The sequence below is a fragment of the Oncorhynchus gorbuscha genome, linkage group LG04 (genome assembly GCF_021184085.1).
Source record: "Oncorhynchus gorbuscha isolate QuinsamMale2020 ecotype Even-year linkage group LG04, OgorEven_v1.0, whole genome shotgun sequence".
Classification (NCBI taxonomy): Eukaryota; Metazoa; Chordata; class Actinopteri; order Salmoniformes; family Salmonidae; genus Oncorhynchus; species Oncorhynchus gorbuscha.
The window spans coordinates 73,048,147-73,072,871 of record NC_060176.1 but is presented as its reverse complement, the minus strand read 5'-3'; the positions used below and the strand labels follow the sequence as shown (position 1 = coordinate 73,072,871).

Here is a 24,725-nt window from a genome sequence, read left to right as displayed (position 1 = left end):
GAATATACAGTGAGTACTTTGTAGATGAATTTGGAGACTCACCTGAGCCAACTCCAGGTAAGCAAGCACCTGTCCGTCAATGTCTACTCCCTTCACCAAACACTGTAGCAGCTCATCCACAACATGTTGCTCTGTGAGGGCAACGAGGCGTGGCAGACATAGCCGGTTGGATAGGACGATGAGCTCCATAGGCTCCCAGTCAGGACAGGCCGTCACCAGCCCACAGTATAGGAACTCCAACACCGCACGCATACAGGCACTACTGGTGTCAGGGATGGACACCTGGAGAGAAGGGGAGAGAAGGGGAGAGAGAGAAAGAGAGAGAGAGAGAGAGAGAGAGAGAGAGAGAGAGAGAGAGAGAGAGAGAGAGAGAGAGAGAGAGAGAGAGAGAGAGAGAAACAGAGAGAGGGAGAGAGAGAAATATTCACATTTAGTATGTCTTCCAGTAGTAATTTGTCTGTAACTAAAGTGTTTGATTGGAGCCCAACTGTGGTAAATTCAATGTATTGGACATGATTTGAAAAGGCACAACTGTCTATATCAGGTCCCACAGTTGACAGTGCATGTCAGAGCAAAAACGAAGCCATGAGGTCGAAGGAATTCTCTGTTGAGCTCCGAGACAGGATTGTGTCAAGGCACAGATCTGGGGAAGGGTACCAAACAATTTCTGCAGCATTGAAGGTCCCCAAGAACACAGTGGCCTCCATCATTCTGAAATAGAAGTTTGGAACCACCAAGACTCTTCCTAGAGGTGGCCAACCCGGCTACTGAGCAATCAGGGGAGAAGGGCCCTGGTCAGGGAGGTGACCAAGAACCCGATGGTCACTCTTACAGAGCTCCAGATTTCCTCTATGGAGATGGGAGAACTTCCAGAAGGACAACCATCTCTGTAGCACTCCACCAATCAGGCCTTTATGGTAGAGTGGCCAGACGGAAGCCACTCCTCAGTAAAAGGCACATGACAGCCCGCTTGGAATTTGCCAAAAGACTTTGAGACCATGCGAAACAAGATTCTCTGGTCTGATGAAATCAAGATTGAACTCTTTGGCCTGAATGCCAAGCTTCACGTCTGGAGGAATCCTGGCACCATCCCTACTGTGAAGCACGGTGGTGGCAGCATCATGCTGTGGGGATGTTTTTCAGCGGCAGGGACTGCGAGACTAGTCAGGATCGAGGGAAAGATGAACGGAGCAAAGTACAGAGAGCTCCTTGATGAAAACCTGCTCCCGAGCACTCAGGACCTCAGACTGGGGCTAAGGTTCACCTTCCAACAGGACAACAACCTTACGCACACAGCCAAGATAACGCAGGAGTGGCTTTGGGACAAGTCTCTGAATGTCTTTGAGTGGCCCAGCCAGAGCCCGGACTTGAACCTGATCAAACATCTCTGGAGAGACCTGCAGTGATGCTCCCCACCCAACCAGCTTGAGAGGATCTGCTGAGAAGAATGGGAGAAACTCTCCAAATCCAGGTGTGCCAAGCTTGTAGTGTCATACCCAAGAAGACTTGAGGCTGTAATCGCTGCCAAAAGTGCTTCAACAAAGTAGTGAGTAAAGGGTCTGAATACTTATGTAAATGTGATATTTCAGTTTTTTATTATTTATAAAAAACGTTTTTTGTTTTGTCATTATGGGGTATGGTGTGTAGATCAATGAGGATAAAACCTTGGAGATGAAGGGTTGTTCGTCTCCAGTTGAGGAGTACTTTTTGAGCCTGCGAAAGATGAAAGTCCCGCCTTACCAGGGGGTCACTGACGCCATCTTGTTACCCCACTGGGCCTGCCCCTACAGATGGCATAGACAGCCTAGATGTCTTTGAGGGATAGAGCTGGAAGCAGAGCTGTGAAAGGGACCGAGGAAAACACACCTCTGATTGGATCATGACAAAAGAGCATTTACGTATGCACACCCAATACGGAGCCGCATCAACATGAAAGAATAGCTAATGTGTCTGCAAATAAGGACAATAAAACTACAGCTACAGTAAATAAGTTAATGTCCACTCACTGTCTGTGGCTCACTGTGTCCCACTCCAATAACATGGTCTGTCGTTGGAGCAGCACACAGGCTGACCAGAGCTACTCATACAGGCAGAGTGGGCCGGCTGGAGGTGCCCTAGACATCAGTCATTTTCCCGATGACACAACAGTGGTAGGCCTGATCACCGACAACGACGAGACAGCCTATAGTGAGGAGGTCAGAGACCTGACTGTGTGGTGCCAGGACAACAACCTCTCCATCAACGTAATCAAGACAAAGGTGTTGACTGTGGACTCCAGGAAAAAGAGGACTGAGCACACCTCCATTCTCATCGATGGGGCTAAAGTGGAGCAGGTTGGGGGATTCAAGATCCTTGGCATCCACATCAGCAACAAACTAAAATGGTCCAAGCACACAAAGACAGTCAGGAAGAGGGCACACCAAAACCTATTCCCCCTCAGGAGACTGAAAAGAATTGGCATGGATCATCAGATTCTCGAAAGGTTTTAAAGCTGCACCATCGAGAGCATCCTGACTGGTTGCATCACTGCCTGGTATGGCAACTGTTTGGCCTCAGAGGGTAGTTCGTACGGCCCAGTACATCACCGGGGCAAAACTTCCAGCCATCCAGGACCTCTCAGGGGAAGGCCCTAAATATTGTCAGACTCCAGCCCCCCCAGTCATAGACTGTTCTCTTTTCTACCGCACGGCAAGCGGTACCGGAGCGCCAAGTTAAGGTCCAAGAGGCTTCTAAACAGCTTCTACCCCCAAACCATCTAATCAAATGGCTACCCAGACTATTTGCATTGCCCCCCTCCCTTCTACACTGCTGCTACTCTCTGTTTATTACATATGCATAGTCACTTTACCTCTACCTACATATACATATTACCTCAATTACCTCCACACCGGTTCCCCCACACATTGACTCTGTACAGGTACCCCCTGTATATAGCCTCCACATTGACTCTGTACAGGTACCCCCTGTATATAGCCTCCACATTGACTCTGTACGGGTGCCCCCTGTATATAGCCTCCACATTGACTCTGTACGGGTACCCCCTGTATATAGCCTCCACATTGACTCTGTACTGGTACCCCCTACATATAGCCTCCACATTGACTCTGTACTGGTACCCCCTACATATAGCCTCCACATTGACTCTGTACTGGTACCCCCTACATATAGCCTCCAAATTGACTCTGTACTGGTACCCCCTACATATAGCCTCCACATGGACTCTGTACTGGTACCCCCTACATATAGCCTCCACATTGACTCTGTACTGGTACCCCCTACATATAGCCTCCACATTGACTCTGTACTGGTACCCCCTATATATAGCCTCCACATTGACTCTGTACTGGTACCCCCTGTATATAGCCTCCACATTGACTCTGTACTGGTACCCCCTACATATAGCCTCCACATTGACTCTGTACTGGTACCCCCTACATATAGCCTCGCTATTGTTTTTTTACTGCTGCTAACAAAAGGTACACTTATTCCCACAGCCACAAGTGAAGTCCAAAGGTTTACGGGGACAATTTGGGGAGTGATAGAAATAACTTCTGGGACTGTCAGACCATGGTAACTCCCTTTTCATCTTCTCCCCCTGCCCTCCCACAAACGCATGCAGCATATAGAACATTTAAAAAACTACACCACCCTGGCCACTAGGTGTCAAGAAAGTATAACTGTGGTTGGCTTCAGATAAGTACAAACCAAGGCACCCAGAGCGACTTACAGGAGAAATTAGGGTTAAGTGCCATGATCAAGGGCATATAGACAGATTTTTCACCTAGTCAGCTCTGGGATTCGAACCAGCGAGCTTTCGATTACTGGCCCAACGCTCTTAACTACTAGGCTCTCTGCTGCCATAGGTAGTGATTCAATTAAATGGTATTCTATGTTTTCAACCTTTCAGCCCAATTGGATGTTCAAATGGTTGGATTAAAAAGGGACGAGACATTTTAAAGTCTCAGAGCAGTCTCAACACCACTATTGAGTATTGCCTTGTGGTTTACGCTACAGTAGGAGGTGGGAAGAGCCATGGGACCCACAGGGGTCCTTCCTCAGTCCCAGGGGTGCCCCTCACCTGCCTGTCTCTGTGCCAATTAGGTGAATGTCAGCCTGGCAATGACCCTTCATTATGGCAGAAAAGGTTGAGGTAAAGACACAGGTGGCCACTACAGTTCAAAGCTCCTAAACACACACAAGTCCTTATTCCTCATCAGAATGGCATTCAAACCAAACTATCCAATCAGGGAGGGGTTTATTGAGTTCAACGTGATCTTTTATAGGTGGAAACGTGTGTGTGTGTGTGTGTGGGGGGAGTGACTGACAAGGACACAGCAGGCTGGCAGGCTGCTGACACAGCAGATCGTAACAGTAGGACCAGAATAGAAGCGTTGTCACAGCACCTGGTGAATACAAACAGTGGCAGGCTAAAGATATGAATGAGAGCAATGAGAGAGGAGTGTGTTGAGAAGAGTCAGGGTGAAATGTGTTAAAGTAACTGTCGTGTGAAAATGTCACTTTTAAAAGGTCAATCTGTTAACCTGTACACAAATAATGTTGTTGACTCATCCTATACTCGTACTAAGTATAAATTAGAAAAGAAACCACCTCAAAAGCCTCATAGTGCCGAGCGACTAGTGCTTTTTGAGGTCGGTTCGGTTTTAGTTTGATTATTAAAAAATATTCACGTTTTCAATATCGGTTTCAAATTTGTATTTAATCATGCATTATGAAATAATTACATACAATTTATTTTAGAGCTTTTTAATGGAAATTCCAAAGTAAAAAATAGTGAACATTCAATTGCCAAAACATAGAAAATATTCCATTCTCTGTCAGGTCTACATTGGATAGACATCAATTGAAAAACAGGAAATTACAATGAAGTAATAAACGTTTTTAAATGGATGACTTTATTATTTTTAATTCCTTAAAAGTAATCATCTCATCTCTGCTCAGGCAGTAGCAGCCAGACAATGTTCTCTCTGCTCCCCATACTGTACAGTCTTTAGGCTCAATATTTGCTTAATAAAAAACGACAACTTTAATTTCTCTCTAGAGAAACTGCACGTTGGGTTCAGAAAAAAATGAACCGACGTGGGTCAATAAGTTGTTTAGTATCCGGGAAAATAAAAACAAAATGTTGGTTAATCGCTCAGCACTAAAAGCCCCACCACAAATTTGTATCTCAAACAGACTGTTTAAAAAATGCTTGCTTTTTCCTCATAGACGATGTCATGTTTTTGGCCGAGACGTCTTATTGGCTGAGCAGTCCAATCAGCTGTTTACTTGTCATGAATATTTTAATTGACCGGTATATGCCCACACCATTCAAACACAGAAAAGCTGCTTTTAAACATACTTAATAAACAATTAATGGAATAAAAATGATTGCACTAATATTGTAATTAACTATAGGTAGGTAATATTTCATAGAAATCTGGAAACACTGGACAGCTACTTTAAAGACAGATCGCACCGTGTTAGCTGATGGCAGACAGACAGACAGTCTCAGTCCAACACACTCTGAAACAAAGGCCAGACAAGTCACAGTACACTACAGTACACCGATCGGTCCGAGACTCCCAAGGTCACACGCCTCTCCACGCCACTCTGATGCCTAGCCATGCCCACAACCATAGCCACATCTGTCTCACTCAAAGGGAGGCTTTGTCTATGCACCTCAAGGCCAGCCAGCTAAGCAGGGGAAGCGTTTGCTGCTGAGATTTTAAACACCACGATCATTGCTGCATCACTATGGAAATCTCTCACACAAAGACAAATGCTGGTTGGCCTCACATTGTCCAGAGCCTCAGTCTTTGTTAGATGTACTATGCCAACCAAACGCCATAAAGAGTGTCACAATGGGGACAAAGCCACACGGGTTACCATGGATACAACAACCTCTTAGCCTCCCAGTCTCCACCTTCGAGCACGTAGCACACCATGACCCTGTTCACTCCTCCCTCTCTGTGGACTCTGGCTGTAAGAGTATCCAGAGGGCCTGTCCAGCGTCCTGTTTCCTGGGGCTGCCTGCTTCCTGGCAGGGCCGTAACTCAAAGCCTGTGGGGCCTGGACTGTAACCATACCTGGGGGATCCAGTTCTCCAGAAGGGCCCAGGCAGCGGACACCCACAGCATCGAGAGAAAAGAGCTCCCTCCCTGAGTAGGTTGGCAGCAACGCCCTGGAAGAGTCTAGTCTTTCTAGAACCCGAGCCATCAGAGAGAAGCCGGGGGTAACTGGACACGCGGCAGGCTCAGTGCCTGCATAGTTTCTCATGAGCGGCTCTCTAACATGAATGCATGTCATCTTACACCGTTGTCTTGGGGTCAAATGTCAAAGGAAAAAGCTCTCTAAAAGCGGTCCCTTTAAGATACATATTGTCCTCTAGTCTACCACCTCTTGCAGTCTCAGCCTCCCTCCTCAGCCTTTTCTCCAGCCATCCGATGAGGTTGTGACGAGTGTGTTGATAACAGACAGGAATGTGGGCAGTACGTCTGGTTAGCTGTGATGTGATATTTTAATATTCTCACTCTGCCTCTTCTCCAACAAGTATGTATGCACCAATTTGTAAGTCGCTCTGGATAAGAGCGTCTGCTAAATGACTTAAATGTAAATGTAATGTATGTGTAAAGAGGAAATGACACGGGCCCTCGACCCAGAAAGTGCTGAGGTGAGCCGACTTCCTGCCGCATCTGCTTAGACGCGGAACCGCCTGACCTGCTCGCTTTGGACTATGTTTCTGGCTCTGTGCAACGCCAGTACTGTACATATTCTCGCATGGCAGTTGGCTGTGAGCCCCCAGGGGAGGCTTATAGTATAGTGTGCTTTCAACACAACCACGAGTGAAACACAGCTTTACAGATCACAGTGCTAGCCAGCCTCATGTACCCCCCACCCCACCTCTACAAACACACTTAAATGCAACCCATCCTTACCGAATCTCTTTCACACTCACCTCCTTGATGTAGCTCTCCATGAAGGATCCGCGGAACATAGCGGCCATCCAGTCACAGCTGGAGATGAGCAGAGGCTTGTGGGCCGGCAGGTAGCCATCGTCCAGGCAGAACACCACATCTAAAACCGGAGAGGGAAAAGAGAACTCATCTCGGAGTGAACCACAGAGTCGAGGCTACAGAGGGGAAGACAGACGGACGGGGACACACAGGGATATACGCAGACAGACGCACACAGAAACAGGTAGACAGACAGAGATAAATGGAAAGGTAGACAGAGCACTATTTGACACAGGGTGCAAGGGAGGGAGATGGAGGGACATAGTACAAAACACAGTTGAGATACTAAGATTGAAACCTATATAGACTTTTGAAGCTGTCCAGATAGCTTGCATCCTACCTAACTACACTGTCTGTAAGGGCTCGGACTGTGGCTCTATTCTGTTTGGATACCCAAGGAATCAGTGTTGGGGAGTAGTGAACTACATTTAACTCCGTTTGGCTGTAGCTTGGTAGTAGTTGAACTAAATTCAAATCTTGTTAGTGTTTTCAGTAGTTTAAATACTTTTTTTGTAGTTTTGTAGCTAACTACTGGAACTACATACTAGTCTTTTTGCAAAAAAACAATATGGGTAAAGTAGGTAAGAATGTACTTTTCCTTCATAAGACCTGCCTAATTCTCACTTGAAACATTGTTTGTGTGTAATATGAGAAATGACGTTCTGTTAACATCTGACTACAGAGCGATTAAGGCAGCCCTCAGCACCTCTCTGATTCAGAGGGGTTGGGTTAAATGTGGAAGACACATTTCAGTTGAATACATTCAGTTGGACAACTGACTACCGGTAGGTTTCCTTTTAAAACATTTTTTTATTACATATGATAATTTTTCAGGAATTAGTTTGGACGGAGTGAACTACTTTTTCAAATTAACTTCAGTTAAGTAAATTATATTTTTATTAAAAGATAGCTTTAGTGTTGCTTAAGTTCTTCCAGTGTGAAGTAATTGGTAACTTGATAAATGATATTTTCAGACTAGCTTCCCCAACTTTGTCATTCTAAAGAAATAAACTATCTAAGAAGAAACTAAACCAATCACAAGGGCAGACCTGTAGGCCTCGCTAATCTTTATGGGGCATAGAACCTACTAGAACGAGTAGCCTAAATCAGATCTATTCAGGAGGTATATTTAAGCAATAAGGCATGAGGAGTGGCCGATATGGCCAATACACCATGGCAAAGGGCCGTTCTTACGCACAACGCGGGGTGCCTGGATACAGTCCTTAGTCTTGGTATATTGGCCACATACCACAAACCCAGAGGTGCCTTATTGCTATTATAAACTGACTACCTACGTAATTAGAGCAGTACAAATAAATGTTTTGACATACCTGTGGTAAATACCACAGCTGTCAGCCAATCAGCATTCAGGGCTCGAACCAAGCAGTTTATAATAAAAAATAAAAAAATTCCCACAGAAACAGACATCGTGATAACAATATAAAGATTGTGGTAGCCACCTGAAGGTCAAAGAGGCTACATGTAGTAGAGATCGACGGATTCATCGGAATTAGGGCCGATTTCAAGTTTTCGTAACAATCGGAAATCGTTTTTTTTTTTACACCTTTGTTTAATCTTTATTTAACTAGGAAAGTCCGTTAAGAACACATTCTTACTTTCAATGATGGCTTAGGAATGGTGGGTTAACTGCTTCGTTCAGGGGCAGAACGACAGATTTTTACTTTGTCAGCTCGGGAGATTCAATCTTGCAACCTTACAGTTAACTAGTCCAACGCTTTAACCACCTGCCTCTCATTGAACTCCACGAGGAGCCTGCCTTTTCCGTGAATGCAGTAAGCCAAGGTAAGTTTAATGCTAGCTAGCAACTTATCTTAGAAAAAAAACAATCAATCAATCATAATCACTAGTTAACTACACACGGTTGATGATATTACTAGTTTATCTAGCGTGTCCAGCGTTGCATATAATCGATGCTGTGCGTATTCGTGAAGAAGGACTGTCATTGCTCCAATGTGTAGCTAACCATAAACATCAATTCCTTTCTTAAAATCAATACACAGAAGTATATATTTTTAAACCTGCATATTTTGCTAAAAGAAATCCAGGTTAGCAGGCAATATTAACCAGGTGAAATTGTGTCACTTCTCTTGCGTTCATTGCACGCAGAGTCAGGGTATATGCAACAGTTTGGGCCGCATAATTTGCCAGAATTTTACGTAATTATGACATAACATTGAAGGATGTGCAATGTAACAGGAATATTTAGACTTATAGATGCCACCCGTTAGATAAAATACGTAACGGTTCCTGAAAGAATAAAAGTCTTGTTTTCGAGATGATAGTTTCCGGATTCGGCCATATTATTGACCTAAGGCTCGTATTTCTGTGTGTTAACATGTTATAACTAAGTCTATGATTTGAAAGAGCAGTCTGACTGAGCGGTGGTAGGCAGCAGCAGGCTCGTAAGCATTCATTCAAACAGCACTTTTGTGTTTATGACTTCAAGCCTATCAACTCCCGAGGTTAGACTGGTGTAAGCGATGTGAAATCGTTAGCTAGTTAGCGGGATGCACGCTAATAGTGTTTCAAACGTCACTCGCTCTGAGACTTGGAGAAGTTGTTCCCCTTGCTCTGCAAGGGCCCCGGATTTTGTGGAACGATGGGTAATGCTGCTTCGGTGGCTGTTGTAGATGTGTTCCTGGTTCGAGCCCAGGTAGGGGAGAGGAGAGGGACGGAAGCTATACTGTTACACTGGCAATTCTAAAGTGCCTATAAGAACATCCAATAGTCAAAGGTTAATAAAATACAAATGGTATAGAGAGAAATAATCCTATAATAACTACAACCTAAAACTTCTTACCTGGGAATATTGAAGACTCATGTTAAAGGAACCACCTGCTTTCATATTTTCTCATGTTCTGAACAAGGAACTTAAACGTTATCTTTCTTACATGGCACTTTTACTTTCTTCTCCAACACTTTGTTTTTACATTATTTAAACCCTATTGAACAGGTTTCATTATTTATTTGAGGCTACATTTATTTTATTGATGTATTATATTAAGTTATAATAAGTGTTCATTCAGTATTGTTGTAATTGTCATTATTACAAATAAATAAATAAAAATATGGTCCGATTAATCGGTATAGGCTTTTTTTGGTCCTCCAATAACCTGTATCAGTATCTGCGTTGAAAAATCATAATCGGTCGACCTCTAACATGTACTATATAGATAGAATACGACTCTCACCTTGTGAGAAACGCTATAGCCAACATGCACACAGACCGAAGAACCCAGACAAAAGGGATAAACAGAAACGCATAGGAAGGGGACATGGCACACATAAGGACAAACGGATAAAAGCTCAGCAACACATGTTTAGAGCAATGACACCAAATGGACTCATTTGATGGAGGACACCAGGATACACATAAACACACACAGATACTGCATATAGGAAAAACAATATAATGACCATAGATCCAGACGTGTGAATCCACACACACACACACACACACTCAAGAGAATCTCTGATGACGCAGCAATTGCAGGCAGTGTATTTACCAGCGAAGGTGCCCTTGCTGAGACACTCTTTGATGCGGTTGGCTCGACGGACGTGGAAGGCCTTGGTGATCTCCTGATTCATGAAGCTCTCACGGTTCAGCACATTGGCCACCATCATCCTCAGGTCAAACACCTCCAGCAGCTCAGCAATGGTGGCCACCTGCATCAGATCCCCACGGCCCTCATCCAAACTGCCTGTGTACAGGTACTGCAGCACCGCCTGAAACCACCACACAGTTGAAATATAATCACCCTCTCGACCTATCGGAATCGAGTATTAGCTGTGGTATAAATCACGTGAATAAACACCACTTGAGGTGTATGGATTCACTTCAGTCTAATAACCTTTCATTAGAATTCTGTATCTTTGTTTCCCTAAAATGAGTTCTGGTTATGTCGACCAGTAGAGGGCACTCTTCAAAGTGCTCTAAGAAGATGATACAATCCTGGAGCAGTATAGGGAATGAAAACCTCACGGTGAGCTGGTTTTGTATTAATACGGGGATTTAAGCAGATGCTATTATCCAAAGCTACTTGCAAGACTTGATGTTGTTACTGCGATCTGATCTTACCTGGAAGGGTTCTTCCTGTATGAGACCGTCCATGGAGACCACGGTCATGAGGCGGGGTCGCCCCGTCTCGGGGTCAGCTACGTGCTCCAGGTACACACTCAGGAAGCCCCTCCCCCAGCCTGAAAGGCCACGGCCGGCCCCCAGGGGCCCCACGGAGCACTGGCTCCTGGCGGGGAGGGCGTTATCACTTTTGGAAGTCCTCAGGGAGCCCTGCTGGAGCATGGGTGGCCGTTTGATTCCCCTTGCTCCACCCTCCCCATCATTATCGATGTCCAAGCTCTTAGTACGCCCTGCCTGCTCTTTGGCACCTCTCCTACTCTGTTCATCCTCCTCACCGCTCTCGGCGCGCTCATCTCCCTCCCAATCCGCCTCGATGGCCAGCAGATCCAGGGTGAAGAGGTCGTAGAACTTGGAGCAGGAGGTGGCCAGGTAGACTTTGTGTGCAAAGACACGCGTGGCGCCGCCTTGGAGTAAGAAGAGGACATCGGCGCATAGCGGCTGGCAGAGGAGGGAGTCTGGGGCTTCTCCGTCGATGGGAGGGGGGGTCAGGGATGCCCACCACAGGGCGCGGGGGCCGGGGGGGGCAGGAAGGGGGCCTGGAGGAGGGGCCGCTGGACTCTCTTCAAGTGGGACTTCCAGAACTGGAGGTGACGGCGGGAGATGAGAGCGGAGCGGATGGCGTTGTCGAACACATCCTTGACCCCAAACTGGGCCACGATGCTGGTCTCGTAGTAGGGAATGCCAAGCTCCTTGGCCACCTCGTGCCCTCTCTCTGGAGGGAGGATGTCTGTGGGCTTGATGGGTCTGAGGACAAGGGGAGAGGAGAGGGTTAGGGCATTAGCAGAGTGGTAGGTCTCTAATGAAAGGATTGTGCTGACAGAAGCTATGGACAGAGAAAAGGTGAAACAGATATGCTTGCGTTTCAGTCAAATGCTGCACATGCAGCCAATGTGATGGGTGTGATGTGATGTGTGTGATGTGATGTGTGATGGGTGTTCTGCAGTGAATTTCGCCCGTGTCAGCAGCATGGATGATAGCGGTCTCACTTGGCCAGGGGTCTGCGGGCGCGGTTCACAGCCTCCAGGTCGGCGTAGCGCAGGTCCAGCTGGCAGCCCACCAGGATGATAGGGGTGCGGGGGCAGAAGTGCTTGATCTCAGGGTACCACATGGTGCGGACGTGACGCAGGGAGTTGGGGTTGGCCAGGGAGAAACACAGCACTACCACGTCAGACCTGCACCACGCACAGAAAAGACAGAGGGAGACAGAGAGGGTAATGTAGGAGGGGAGAGGTCCATTCCTGTCTGAGGTTCATATGAAAAGAGTCTGCTACTAGGCAGTGTACACCTCCGTTCAAAAGTTTAGAAATGCACATTTTTTTGTCCATTAAAATAATCCTGTGTTCCAATGGCACATTGTTAGCTAGTCCAAGTTTATAATTTTAAAAGGCTAATTGATGACATTAGAAAACAGAGGTCCTTCTGTAGCTCAGTTGGTAGAGCATGGCGCTTGAAACGCCAGGGTAGTGGGTTCGATTCCCGGGACCACCCATACGTAGAATGTATGCACACATGACTGTAAGTCGCTTTGGATAAAAGCGTCTGCTAAATGGCATATATTATTATTATTATATAAAACCCTTTTGCAATTATGTTAGCACAGCTGAAAACTGTTGTTTGATTAAAGAAGCAATAAAACTGGCCTTCTTAAGACTAGTTGAGTATCTGGAGCATCAGCATTTGTGAGTTCGATTACAGGCTCAAAATGGCCAGAAACAAATAACTTTCTTCTGAAACTCGTCAGTTTATTCTTGTTCTGAGAAATGAAGGCTATTCCATGTGAGAAAGTGTTAAGAAACTGAAGATCTGGTACAACGCTGTGTACTACTCCCTTCACAGAACAGCGCAAACTGGCCCTAACCAGAATAGAAAGAGGAGTGGGAGGCCCCGGTGCACAACTGAGCAAGAGGACAGGTAAATTAGTCTAGTTTGAGAAACAGACGCCTCACAAGTCCTCAACTGGCAGCTTCATTAAATAGTACCTGCAAAACACTAGTCTCAATGTCAACAGTGAAGATTGCTTCTACACCTGTATTGCTTGAGGTTTGGGGTTTTAGGCTGGATTTCTGTACAGCACTTTGAGATATCAGCTGATGTAAGAAGGGCTATATAAATACATTTGATTTGAAGAGGCGACTCCGGGATGCTGGCCTTCTAGGCAGAGTTGCAAAGAAAAAGCCATATCTCAGACTGGCCAATATAAATAAAAGATTGAGAAGGGCAAAAGAACACAGTTATTGTGTACATGCCTTTGCCCTCGTTGTCAAGCCAAACTACAAAGGTCAGCAGGGCTGCTAGCTATCCTCATGTAACCAGAGTGTTTGGTGTTTTTACAGGACATAGAGCGAGGCTGAGATCAAACTCCTGACTGACTGGCTGACTGCTCAGTGTTCACACAACCCAGCAGAGATACTCCTCAACACACACTTTCCTCTGTTATTAAACAGCATGCAGGGTGCTACGTCACACCCCTTATGCACTGAGATAAGTTTTTTTTTTAAACTCACCTATTCAGTCTATGGAACGACAAGGTCAAAGGTCAATAATATGTCAACTTCGTTAGAGCCATCTACAAGTAAATGATACAATAAATGATCAAATAAACTCTATCAGATAGTGTTGGACACAGAGGACAGTGCGAGTGTGCCTATAAGCAGCTGATTGTTGGATAAGGGTGCATGCATGGCGGGCTGTCTAGTGGGTTTAGGGCCAGAGGTTGAGCAGAACAGCACTCGGACAGACCGACAGACAGACGGGCCGCCCCAGAACAGCTGATCTGGCAGTGCCTCTTATCAGCTGACTGAGCACACACACACACACCGAGTCTTTGACCATTTAAAATGCCAACAGGGCTTAATACACACACACACACACACACACACACACACACACACACACACACACACACACACACACACACACACACACACACACACACACACACACACACACACACACACACACACACACACACACACACACACACACACACACACACACACACACACACAAATTTAAAATGCACACACACACTGTCAATAAAAAACAGATCCATAAAGTGACAGGGTGACTTGTTATACAAACCCAGCCCCCACCTAACCTGCTCAGTGACTGTGTGCGTGTGCGTGTGCGCGTGCGTGTGTGTGTGTGTGGATTAAGCCCTGCCAGCTGGCTGAGTAAGGATCAGTGTTATGCCAGAAGCTTATTGTCTGAATGGCCTGGGTGAGAGGGATAGAGAGATGATTCCATCATGTCTGCCTGCTAGAGGGGAGGTATATTGTATCTAGCTATCAGAACACATTAATAATGGTAGCCATATCAGCCACCATGACTGTACGTGACAGTGTGTGTATGTGTTTGTGTGTCCTTCAGCCTAAAAGCCAGGTGAGCTGAATGCTGGTAAATAAATGGTGCCAATCCTTTGCCAATGACCTGAGACCAGGGGGGGGTCTGGCTGTACAACAAGTACCCTGAGCCCAAAGTACTCACAGCCTACCAGTGTGTGTGTGTGTGTATATATATCTCCTCACCTGCCATAAGCGAAGCGTCTGTCTTTGTGATGGTCACCGAAGGTGTCCCATAGTCTTAGGGAGACACTGACCTCATCCACCACATCCCTAGATCTCTCCAACACCTAGAGGCACAAGCACACATCAATGGAAGAAGTGTGTGTGTAGGTGTGTGTGTGTGCATGCGTGTAGCGTGCGTCCATGCTCACCTCCTGGCACACGCGGTACTGGTCGATGGCCCAGACGGTTGGCACGTGGGTGGCGAGCAGCTGGTACTGTGTGAGGGTAGCATTGCAGGCGCGGGCACAGATGAGCCTGGTTTTGCCCACTGCATTGTCCCCTACCACCACACATTTAATAGTTTCCACATTGGGCCTTTCATAGTCTGTGTCTATATCCATGGAGAGGGTCCTTAGAGAGAAAGACAGTGGGAGAGAGAGAGAGTGGAGGGGGAGAGAGAGAGGGGGGGGGGGGGAGAGAAAGAAAGAGCGAGAGAGAGATTAAGTGAATAATTCAGTTACAAACAGAACAACACTGACCAGTAATGAGCAGCTCCTGCCAAACTCCTTCAGAGTGAACACATGGTACGGAGGCAGAGAAATAAAGAACCAAGCAGCTATTTATGTCATAACAGAGAGAGAGAGCGAGAACGAGGATAACACTTCTAGCCTCCTCTTTCTCTCAGGCAGGGAGGAGTCAAGCATAACCACTAGCGCCTACAGCCAATGCACTGTACATTGTGAAGGTACACAAACACAGCCCTATGATCCACACTCCACAGACAGTCAGCATTTAAAGGAACACACGGTTTCTTCATGAACATGACAAGTGTACCGTAGCCATGCCTCCAACCCTGCCGGGGGAGAAAGCCACTTATCAGAGTGGTCCATGATAAACCAGGACCCAGTCCTAGTGGCAAACTTTCTGATGAGTGAATGAGTTCGCTCCATAGAGAATCATAGAGGACTCTTTGTATTCGGCCCATTATGGTGTCTGTGAGTCCACAGGCAGCACCATTGAAGCCATCTCCATTTTGAAGTAGTCAATTTTCTTCTTCTACTACTTCTATGAGTTGGTTAACACACTGAAAGGGTGCACAGTGCCACCTGGAGTCTGTTGTTTGAACAGGTATAAAGACAAGGTTGCCTATTTATGTTTGGTCACGAGTATATTTCATTGGCTGATTCCTCCTGATGACTTGGATGGAATTATGTGATCCTTCCTTAATCCATAGGAAGCCCCACCCAGTTGACTACTTCAAAATGGTGAAAGTCCTACATGCTTGTGGTTCGCTCTCATCTGCCGAGGGGCACTCATTAAAAGACCCCCACCCCCTCCTGCCAGCCCTCTTCCTTCCTTCCCTCCCTCCCTCTCTTTTTCTCTCTCCCTGGAGAGTCTGCTGAGGCCAAGATTGCCTCCTCTTTGAAAACATAAAGAGGAATAGGAGGCAGTAGCGTTTAGAGAAACAGTGGCATCTGAACAGGGCAGACGACAGAGTTCTGTGTCTCGGCTCGTCCTGAAACTCTAGTCTAGAGCCACAGCAGCAGAACAGTAAAAGAGCATGTTTGCACTATGCCAAAAGGAAGTGTTGAAGGAAGTGGTGATGTACAGATAAAGGACAGACCACTTTGACCTGGTTCAACAGACAAATGGGTCTGAAAAGCAAGAAGTTTCCCAGAGACTTGTCATGTCTATTATTTAAAAGAGAATGCGATGATTCATGTGATTGGGTCATTCACAGGACAGGACAGTGTCTCCATAGGCTCCCCTATCAGAGTCAGAACACCAACCAACTCCCATCAAGAGCTTGGCTTACTTTAAGCTTCTTCCTTAAAGCTGGAATTATTAACTGCCACATCTGTTTGGGATATTACAACAACAAAACAAACCGTTTTCCCCCCTTTGACATCATTGCACGCACAACAGAACAGCAGAATATGCACTGCTACGTTTTTTAACACACTGCTCGGCGCATCTCACCTCCGTTTTAACACGCTGCATCTCACCTCCGTTTTAACACGCTGCATCTCACCTTCGTTTTAACACGCTGCACCTCACCTCCGTTTTAACACGCTGCATCTCACCTCCGTTTTAACACGCTGCACCTCACCTCCGTTTTAACACGCTGCATCTCACCTCCGTTTTAACACGCTGCATCTCACCTCCGTTTTAACACGCTGCACCTCACCTCCGTTTTAACACACTGCTCGACGCATCTCACCTCCGTTTTAACACACTGCATCTCACCTCCGTTTTAACACACTGCATCTCACCTCTGTTTTAACACGCTGCATCTCACCTCCGTTTTAACACGCTGCACCTCACCTCCGTTTTAACACACTGCATCTCACCTCCGTTTTAACACACTGCATCTCACCTCCGTTTTAACACGCTGCATCTCACCTCCGTTTTAACACACTGCATCTCACCTCCGTTTTAACACACTGCATCTCACCTCCGTTTTAACACACTGCATCTCACCTCCGTTTTAACACACTGCATCTCACCTCCGTTTTAACACACTGCATCTCACCTCCGTTTTAACACACTGCATCTCACCTCCGTTTTAACACACTGCTCGACGCATATCACCTCCATTTCCTACACAAAACAATAGCGAAGATGCTGGGGTGACAGTGGCGCCGTTTTAAGACGTTGGTACACAACACACCATTTCTGACATGTCAAATCGAGGCTGTCAATATTCAGCTCTCATGAGGAATGATCTTATGACATTGGAACAGGGTTGTTGCATTTCATTTCGGCAAGCCATGACACCCACAGTCTCAGATTGTTCTGAAATCGTTTCTGTAGTTAAAAACAGATAAGAGTAGCATTCCTGCAACATTATTTTGTTGAAATATAATTTGATCTCTGATTAACTGAGCGAATTGATTGCACCCAAGTTGCCTGTTTTAATTTACAGAATTAATATAATATTCAATAAATACAGTAGCTAACATCCAATTTCAAACTAAATGTCTTCTAACAATGAGTAGGATATGAGGAATCCAAAGAAATAGATAAAAGCCACCCACAGACCCTCCCACACCCACGCCAATCCCACCCATCAATCAAATGTATTAATAAAGCCCTATTTCACATCAGCAGATGTCAAAGTTCTACACAGAAACCCGGCCTAAAACTCCACAAAGCAATGCAGATGTAGAATCACGGTGGCTGGGAAAACTAACGGGAAAGGCAGGAACCTAGGAAGAAACCTAGAGAGGAACCCAGGCTATGAGGGGTGGCTAGTCCTCTTCTGGCTGTGCTGGGTGGAGATTATAACAGTACATGGCCAAGATGTTCAAACGTTCATAAATTACCAGCAGGGTCAGATAATAATAATCACAGTGGTTGTAAAGGGTGCAATAGCTCAGCACCTCAGGAGTAAATGTCAGTTGGCTTTTCATAGCTGAGCATTCAGAGTTCGAGACAGCAGGTACGGTAGAGAGAGAGAGTAGAAAACTGCAGGTCTGGGACAAGGTAGCACGTCTGGTGAACAGGTCAGGGTTCCATTGCCGCAGGCAGGACAGTTGAAACTGGAGCATTAGCACGACCAGGTGGAATGGGGACAGCAAGGAGTCATCAGGCCAGGTGGTTCAGAGGCATGATCCTAGGGCTCAGGTCCTCCGGGAGGGGAAGACCTGAGCAGGCTTATACAGTATCAGCTCTCTATGTCTGACAAGCATTATTATTGTCATACCTTGTCAATAGACTGCTTACAGGAAGGAAACCAATGTAATTTTGTAATTTGGGCGAACTGTCCCTTTATCACCTAATAGCAGGAACAACACCATTTAGTGGTCAGAACCTGGTAATATCAGGATATACGATGGGACTTAAACCTAACAACTTCCATGACTGAATACTCAGGGGGGGGGGAAACATCACCAAATTCACGGAGAATACATTACATAGGATGAAGAAACAATACTCCAAGCTGCAGCTCCATAGTACTTGTCAAACATAGAGCTCTGATACTATATACTCATTGTTGTGGTGGGATTCCTCATGTCTAAGTCATTGTTAGATTTTTTTGGGGTCCATATCAGATGTTAGGTACTATATTTATTGAATATGATATGAATCCTATACATTAAAATGGCCAATTTGAATGCAATCAATGAGCTTCATTTCTCAAAGATCAAATTATATTTCAACAAAATAATGTTGCAGGAATGCTACTCTTACCTGTTTCTAACAAAATAAAATAATTTCAGAACAATCCGAGATGGTGAGTGTCGAAGTCCTCTTTCTGGTGCTTTTTGTGGTGGACCGACCCAGTAGAGAAGGAGAAAGTTGGTTGGACTCCCGTACTTCAATGAAGGTGATATTGATATGGCCAGACCAGACCTGAACAGACCTGCAGTCCTGTCCTACCACTCTGCCACTCCAACCTATCCAAGGTCCCATAAATAGGCTGTTTGAAAGATTCATAGGCTTATTATTGTTCCATTGACGTAGATGCACTTCATCCCTGCCCTGATAGACAGTAGCGGATAAAAATGGCATCCATTCATCGGACACAGGAGATGACAGGCAGCCGGATATTCAGCTCGCCCCCTCCCCCACTCATCTCCAACAACTCCTGCTCCTCTCGTCTCATACATTGTTGCTGTTGCTACAGATTAAGACAATATTGCAATAGGCCTAAACAAACAATGTCCGGTCTTGTTTAAGAGCTACAACAAACAGTGTGTTCCCTTTGGAATATTCCATCTCCGTTATAGTCCCAGAGCTGTCAAAGCCAGTGAGCAGCAGGTGTTAGTATTACACTGTACCTTAACCTTAGTCGGTGTGAGTAGCGGAGGGAGTGACTGAACCCGGAGAGATGCAGAGGAACTGAGGGAGTAGTGGCTGTCTATCTAGACTTTATCTGTGCTCCCTCCCTACTTTTCGCTTTGTATTTCTCTTTCTGAGACACACAGTCAGGCACGTACTGTAGGTCTACGTGAGTCAGTTAATAGTGTGATAGAATTGTCGTGACTTTTACTGCTCTCTCTATCCTTATCTAACAGGTCTAACACATCAAGGAAAATTACACCCCACAACAAGATGTTGGTATTTGTTTCATTAGTCTGAAATGTTTTGCATGTCAGAAATGAAGTTTCAAGATATTACATTTTCAAAATACATACAGTAACGGTCAAAGGTTTGGACACACCTACTCATTCAAGGGTTTCTCTTTATTTTGTATTATTTTCTACATTGTAGAATAATAGTGAAGACATCGAAACTATGAAATAACACATATGGAGTCATGTAGTAACCAAAAAAGTGTTCACAGTATATTTTATATTTGAGATTCTTCATCGTAGCCAGTCTTTGCCTTGGATACAGCTTTGTACACTCTTGGCATTCTCTCACTATTATTCTACAATGTAGAAAATGGTAAAAAAATGAAGAAAACCCCTGGAATTAGTAGGTGTGTCCAAACTTTTGATGGTGCACTTTGCATCATACCAGATGTATTTATGTAATTTGAAAGTTAAATATGTTCAAAAATTGATTGCTGACATGCAAAACATTTTGGGACTATATCAACAATGGACTAATGAAACAAATAACAAAATATAATTTTGGGGTGGAATTTTTATTTAATGGTCGTAGCAGCTGCAAGAGGAGCACATCAATAACAGCTCAGAGTTGCAGACGGAAAGAGCAATAAAGATAAATATTAGACAATCATCCCTACGGGATCAGCACACCACCACTCAGGGTTGAGTACAATGTGCTTTGTTTTCCAAGTAAGTCTATGGGGCTGACAGAGAACCTGACAGAGAACCTGTGTAGGACAGAGTGTGTAAGTGAATTTGCATCAATGTGTCACATCAGCAGTGTCACAGCTCACTCACCACTGGCTCATGCTTGTTTGTATGTTTGTATTTGAGAGTGTGTCTGCATGTGTAAAAAAAATACAAAGGCCTGCCTGAGTGCGTGCGTGTGTGTGTGTCTGTACGGTGTTAAGGGTCTCCTGGGTCTAGTGTGTAACAGGCTTAGGCAAGCTGTGAGGCATGGAGATATGAAACTGGGGGCAGAGGACAATTTCTCAGGGGATCAGACACTGGATCCCTGGAGCACTACCCCATCGCTCTGTAGCACAGCATCCACCACGCAGAGGGCAGCGAACACATACACACGCACACATTTTAGTCATCTAGCAGACACTCTTATCCAGACCAATTCCAACTACTGTTTTCATCTTAAGGTAGCTGAGACAACCACATATCAAAGTCACACACACACACAGAGGCTGGCTGAGAGGCAGCAGAGGTAACTAGACACTGTGAGAGCTGTGTAGGTTTGAATTCACAGCCAGTGACGGATGCGGTGTAAAGCAGCAGTCTAGACACCATCTGTTAGGCTGTCACCTGTACTACATCCATTGGAAACGTCAGTAAACAGCAGACACACTGAGGAAGGTGCAAGCCAATACTTCAGGTCTGCTACTAAGACATGTTCCCCTTGAAGAAATGACATAAAAACATCCCAAATCTCTCTACATCAAGTACTTTTTTACCTCTATATTATGGGGTTGTTTCACCTTGATCTAAGAATGGAAAAGTGAGTAATGAAAGGTGTTAGGACAGGAACAAGTCCCACTACGACCTCCTCAGAGTCAACAAAAGGAAAATATAGGAATAAGCTGGAATCAAATTACACAGGCTCAGACGCCCACCGCATGTGGCAGGGGCTGCAGTCCATTATAGATGACAAAGGAAGACCCAGCCATGATCTGCCCAATGATGCCTCTCTACCAGATGAACTCACTGCATTTTATTCACGCCTTGACAATAACAAGACTGTACTGTGCGTGAGGGCCCCCAACTACCCAGAGGACTGTGGTGATCTCGCTCTCGCCTACGTGAGTAAGGTCTTTAATCGGGTCAACAGACGCAAGGCGACAGCGCCGGGATTCCAGGGTGTGTTCTCAGAGCATGCGCAGATCAGAGTGAAGGCACATTCACTGTAATTTTCAACGTCTCCTTGTCCCAGTCTGTAATCCCCACATGTTTTAAGATGACTACCATCATCCCTGTTCCTAAGAACTCTTAAGGCTTCAAGGCACAATGACTGTAGCACCGACATCTGTAATCATGAAAAGCTTTGAAAGGCTGGTTATGACACACAACAACTCCACCATCCCAGTTTTTCACAATTACTGACATTAAATACTCGTAAAAATGTTCTGTATTAGGTCAATTAGGATCACCACTTTATTTAAGAATGTGAGATGTCAGAATAATAGAGAGAATCATTTATTTCAGCTTTTATTTCTTTCGTCACATTCCGAGTGGGTCAGAAGTTTACATACATTCAATTAGTATTTGGTAGCATTGCCTTTAAATAGTTTAACTTGGGTCAAACATTTCAGGTTGCCTTCCACAAGCTTCCCACAATAAGTTGGGTGAATTTTGGCCCATTCCTCCTGACAGAGCTGGTGAGTCAGTTTGTAGGCCTCCTTGCTAGCACACGCTTTTTCAGTTCTGCCCACAAATTTTCTATAGGATTGAGGTCAGGGCTTTGTGATGGCCATTCAAACCTTGACTTTGTTGTCCTTAAGCTATTTTGCCACAACTTTGGAAGTATGCTTGGGGTCATTGTCCATTTAGAAGACCCATTTGCCACCGAGCTTTAACTTCCTGACTAATATCTTGAGTTGTTGCTTTGATATATCCACATAATTTTCCTCTCTCATGATGCTATCCAGTCCCTCCTGCAGCAAATGACCCCCGCAACATGAGGCTGCCACTCCCGTGCTTCACGGTTGGGATGGTGTTCTTCGGCTTGCAAATATCCCCCTTTCTACACCATTGTCCCCTCCAAGCTGGTCACCAAGCTTAGGACCCTGGCATTGAACAACTCCCTCTGCAACTGGATTCTGGACTTCCTGATGGGCTGCTCCCAGGTGGTGAGGGTAGGCAACAACACCTCCATCACGCTGACCCTCAAAACGGGGGATCTACAGGGGTGTGTGCTTTGTCCTCTCCTATACTCCCTGTTCGCCCATGACTGCTTGGCCCCGCACAACTCCAACACTATCATCAAGCTTGCTGACGACACAACATTGGTAGGCCTGATCACCGGTGATGATGACACAGCCTACAGGGAGGAGGTCAGTGACCTGGTAGTGTGGTTTTGGGACAACAACCTCTCCCTCAAAGTCAGTAAGACCAAGGAGCTGATAGTGGACTAGAGGAAACATTGACGGGGCTGCAGTGGAGGGGGTCAAGAGCTTCCATGGTCCCCTCAGGAGGTTGAAAAGGTTTGGCATGGCCCCTCAATTCCTAAAAATGTTCTACAGCTGAACCATTGAGAGCATGTTGACTGGTTGCATCACTGCTTGGTATGCCAACTGCACTGCCCTCCATCGCATGGCTCTACAGAGAGTGGTGCGGACAGCCCAGTACATCACTGGGACCGAGCTCCCTGCCATCCAGGACCTCTATCAGGCAGTGTGAAAGGAACTCCCGGAAAATTGTTAAAGATTCCAGCCACCAAAGTCATAGACAGTTCTCTCTGCTTCCCCATGGCAAGTGGTACCGGTGCATCAAATCTGACACCAACAGGCTCCTGAACAGCTTCTATCCCCAAGCCATAAGATTGCTAAATAGCTCACAGAATGGCTACATTGACTACCTGAGTTGACCATTGTATTTTATTTTTGCACTGACTCAAGACTCTACACTCACACACACTGACACACCAACACACACATAACACATACACACACATTTATACTGACTCTACACACACACACACACACAATCATCATATATGAGGCTGCTACTCTGTTTATCATATATCCTGATGCCTAGTCACATTACCACTATACAGTGCCTTGCGAAAGTATTCGGCCCCCTTGAACTTTGCGACCTTTTGCCACATTTCAGGCTTCAAACATAAAGATATAAAACTGTATTCTTTTGTGAAGAATCAACAAAAAGTGGGACACAATCATGAAGTGGAACGACATTTATTGTATATTTCAAACTTTTTTAACAAATCAAAAACGGAAAAATTGGGCGTGCAAAATGATTCAGCCCCCTTAAGTTAGTACTTTGTAGCGCCACCTTTTGCTGCGATTACAGCTGTAAGTCGCTTGGGGTATGTCTATCAGTTTTGCACATCGAGACTGAATTTTTTTCCCATTCCTCCTTGCAAAACAGCTCGAGCTCAGTGAGGTTGGATGGAGAGCATTTGTGAACAGCAGTTTTCAGTTCGTTCCACAGATTCTCGATTGGATTCAGGTCTGGACTTTGACTTGGCCATTCTAACACCTGGATATGTTTATTTTTGAACCATTCCATTGTAGATTTTGCTTTATGTTTTGGATCATTGTCTTGTTGGAAGACAAATCTCCGTCCCAGTCTCAGGTCTTTTGCAGACTCCATCAGGTTTTCTTCCAGAATGGTCCTGTATTTGGCTCCATCCATCTTCCCATCAATTTTAACCATCTTCCTTGTCCCTGCTGAAGAAAAGCAGGCCCAAACCATGATGCTGCCACCACCATGTTTGACAGTGGGGATGGTGTGTTCAGGGTGATGAGCTGTGTTGCTTTTACGCCAAACATAACGTTGCCAAAAAGTTCAATTTTGGTTTCATCTGACCAGAGCACCTTCTTCCACATGTTTGGTGTGTCTCCCAGGTGGTTTGTGGCAAACTTTAAACAACACTTTTTATGGATATCTTTACGAAATGTCTTTCTTCTTGCCACTCTTCCATAAAGGCCAGATTTGTGCAATATACGACTGATTGTTGTCCTATGGACAGAGTCTCCCACCTCAGCTGTAGATCTCTGCAGTTCATCCAGAGTGATCATGGGCCTCTTGGCTGCATCTCTGATCAGTCTTCTCCTTGTATGAGCTGAAAGTTTAGAGGGACGGCCAGGTCTTGGTAGATTTGCAGTGGTCTGATACTCCTTCCATTTCAATATTATCGCTTGCACAGTGCTCCTTGGGATGTTTAAAGCTTGGGAAATCTTTTTGTATCCAAATCCGGCTTTAAACTTCTTCACAACAGTATCTCGGACCTGCCTGG

General features: G+C 45.4%; 1 protein-coding gene across 1 annotated transcript in view; it reads right to left on the bottom strand.

Annotated features, from left to right (window-relative positions):
• rhobtb4 (Rho related BTB domain containing 4) overlaps positions 1-24,725 on the bottom strand; it is a 40,106-nt gene that overhangs the window by 5,508 nt on the left and 9,873 nt on the right. Inside the window, 9 exon segments of the mRNA XM_046348017.1 lie at positions 43-282; positions 6,959-7,077; positions 10,544-10,763; positions 11,116-11,658; positions 11,660-11,698; positions 11,700-11,919; positions 12,162-12,347; positions 14,703-14,806; positions 14,891-15,092. Of these exon segments, the coding sequence (XP_046203973.1) occupies positions 43-282; positions 6,959-7,077; positions 10,544-10,763; positions 11,116-11,658; positions 11,660-11,698; positions 11,700-11,919; positions 12,162-12,347; positions 14,703-14,806; positions 14,891-15,092 (1,873 nt within the window).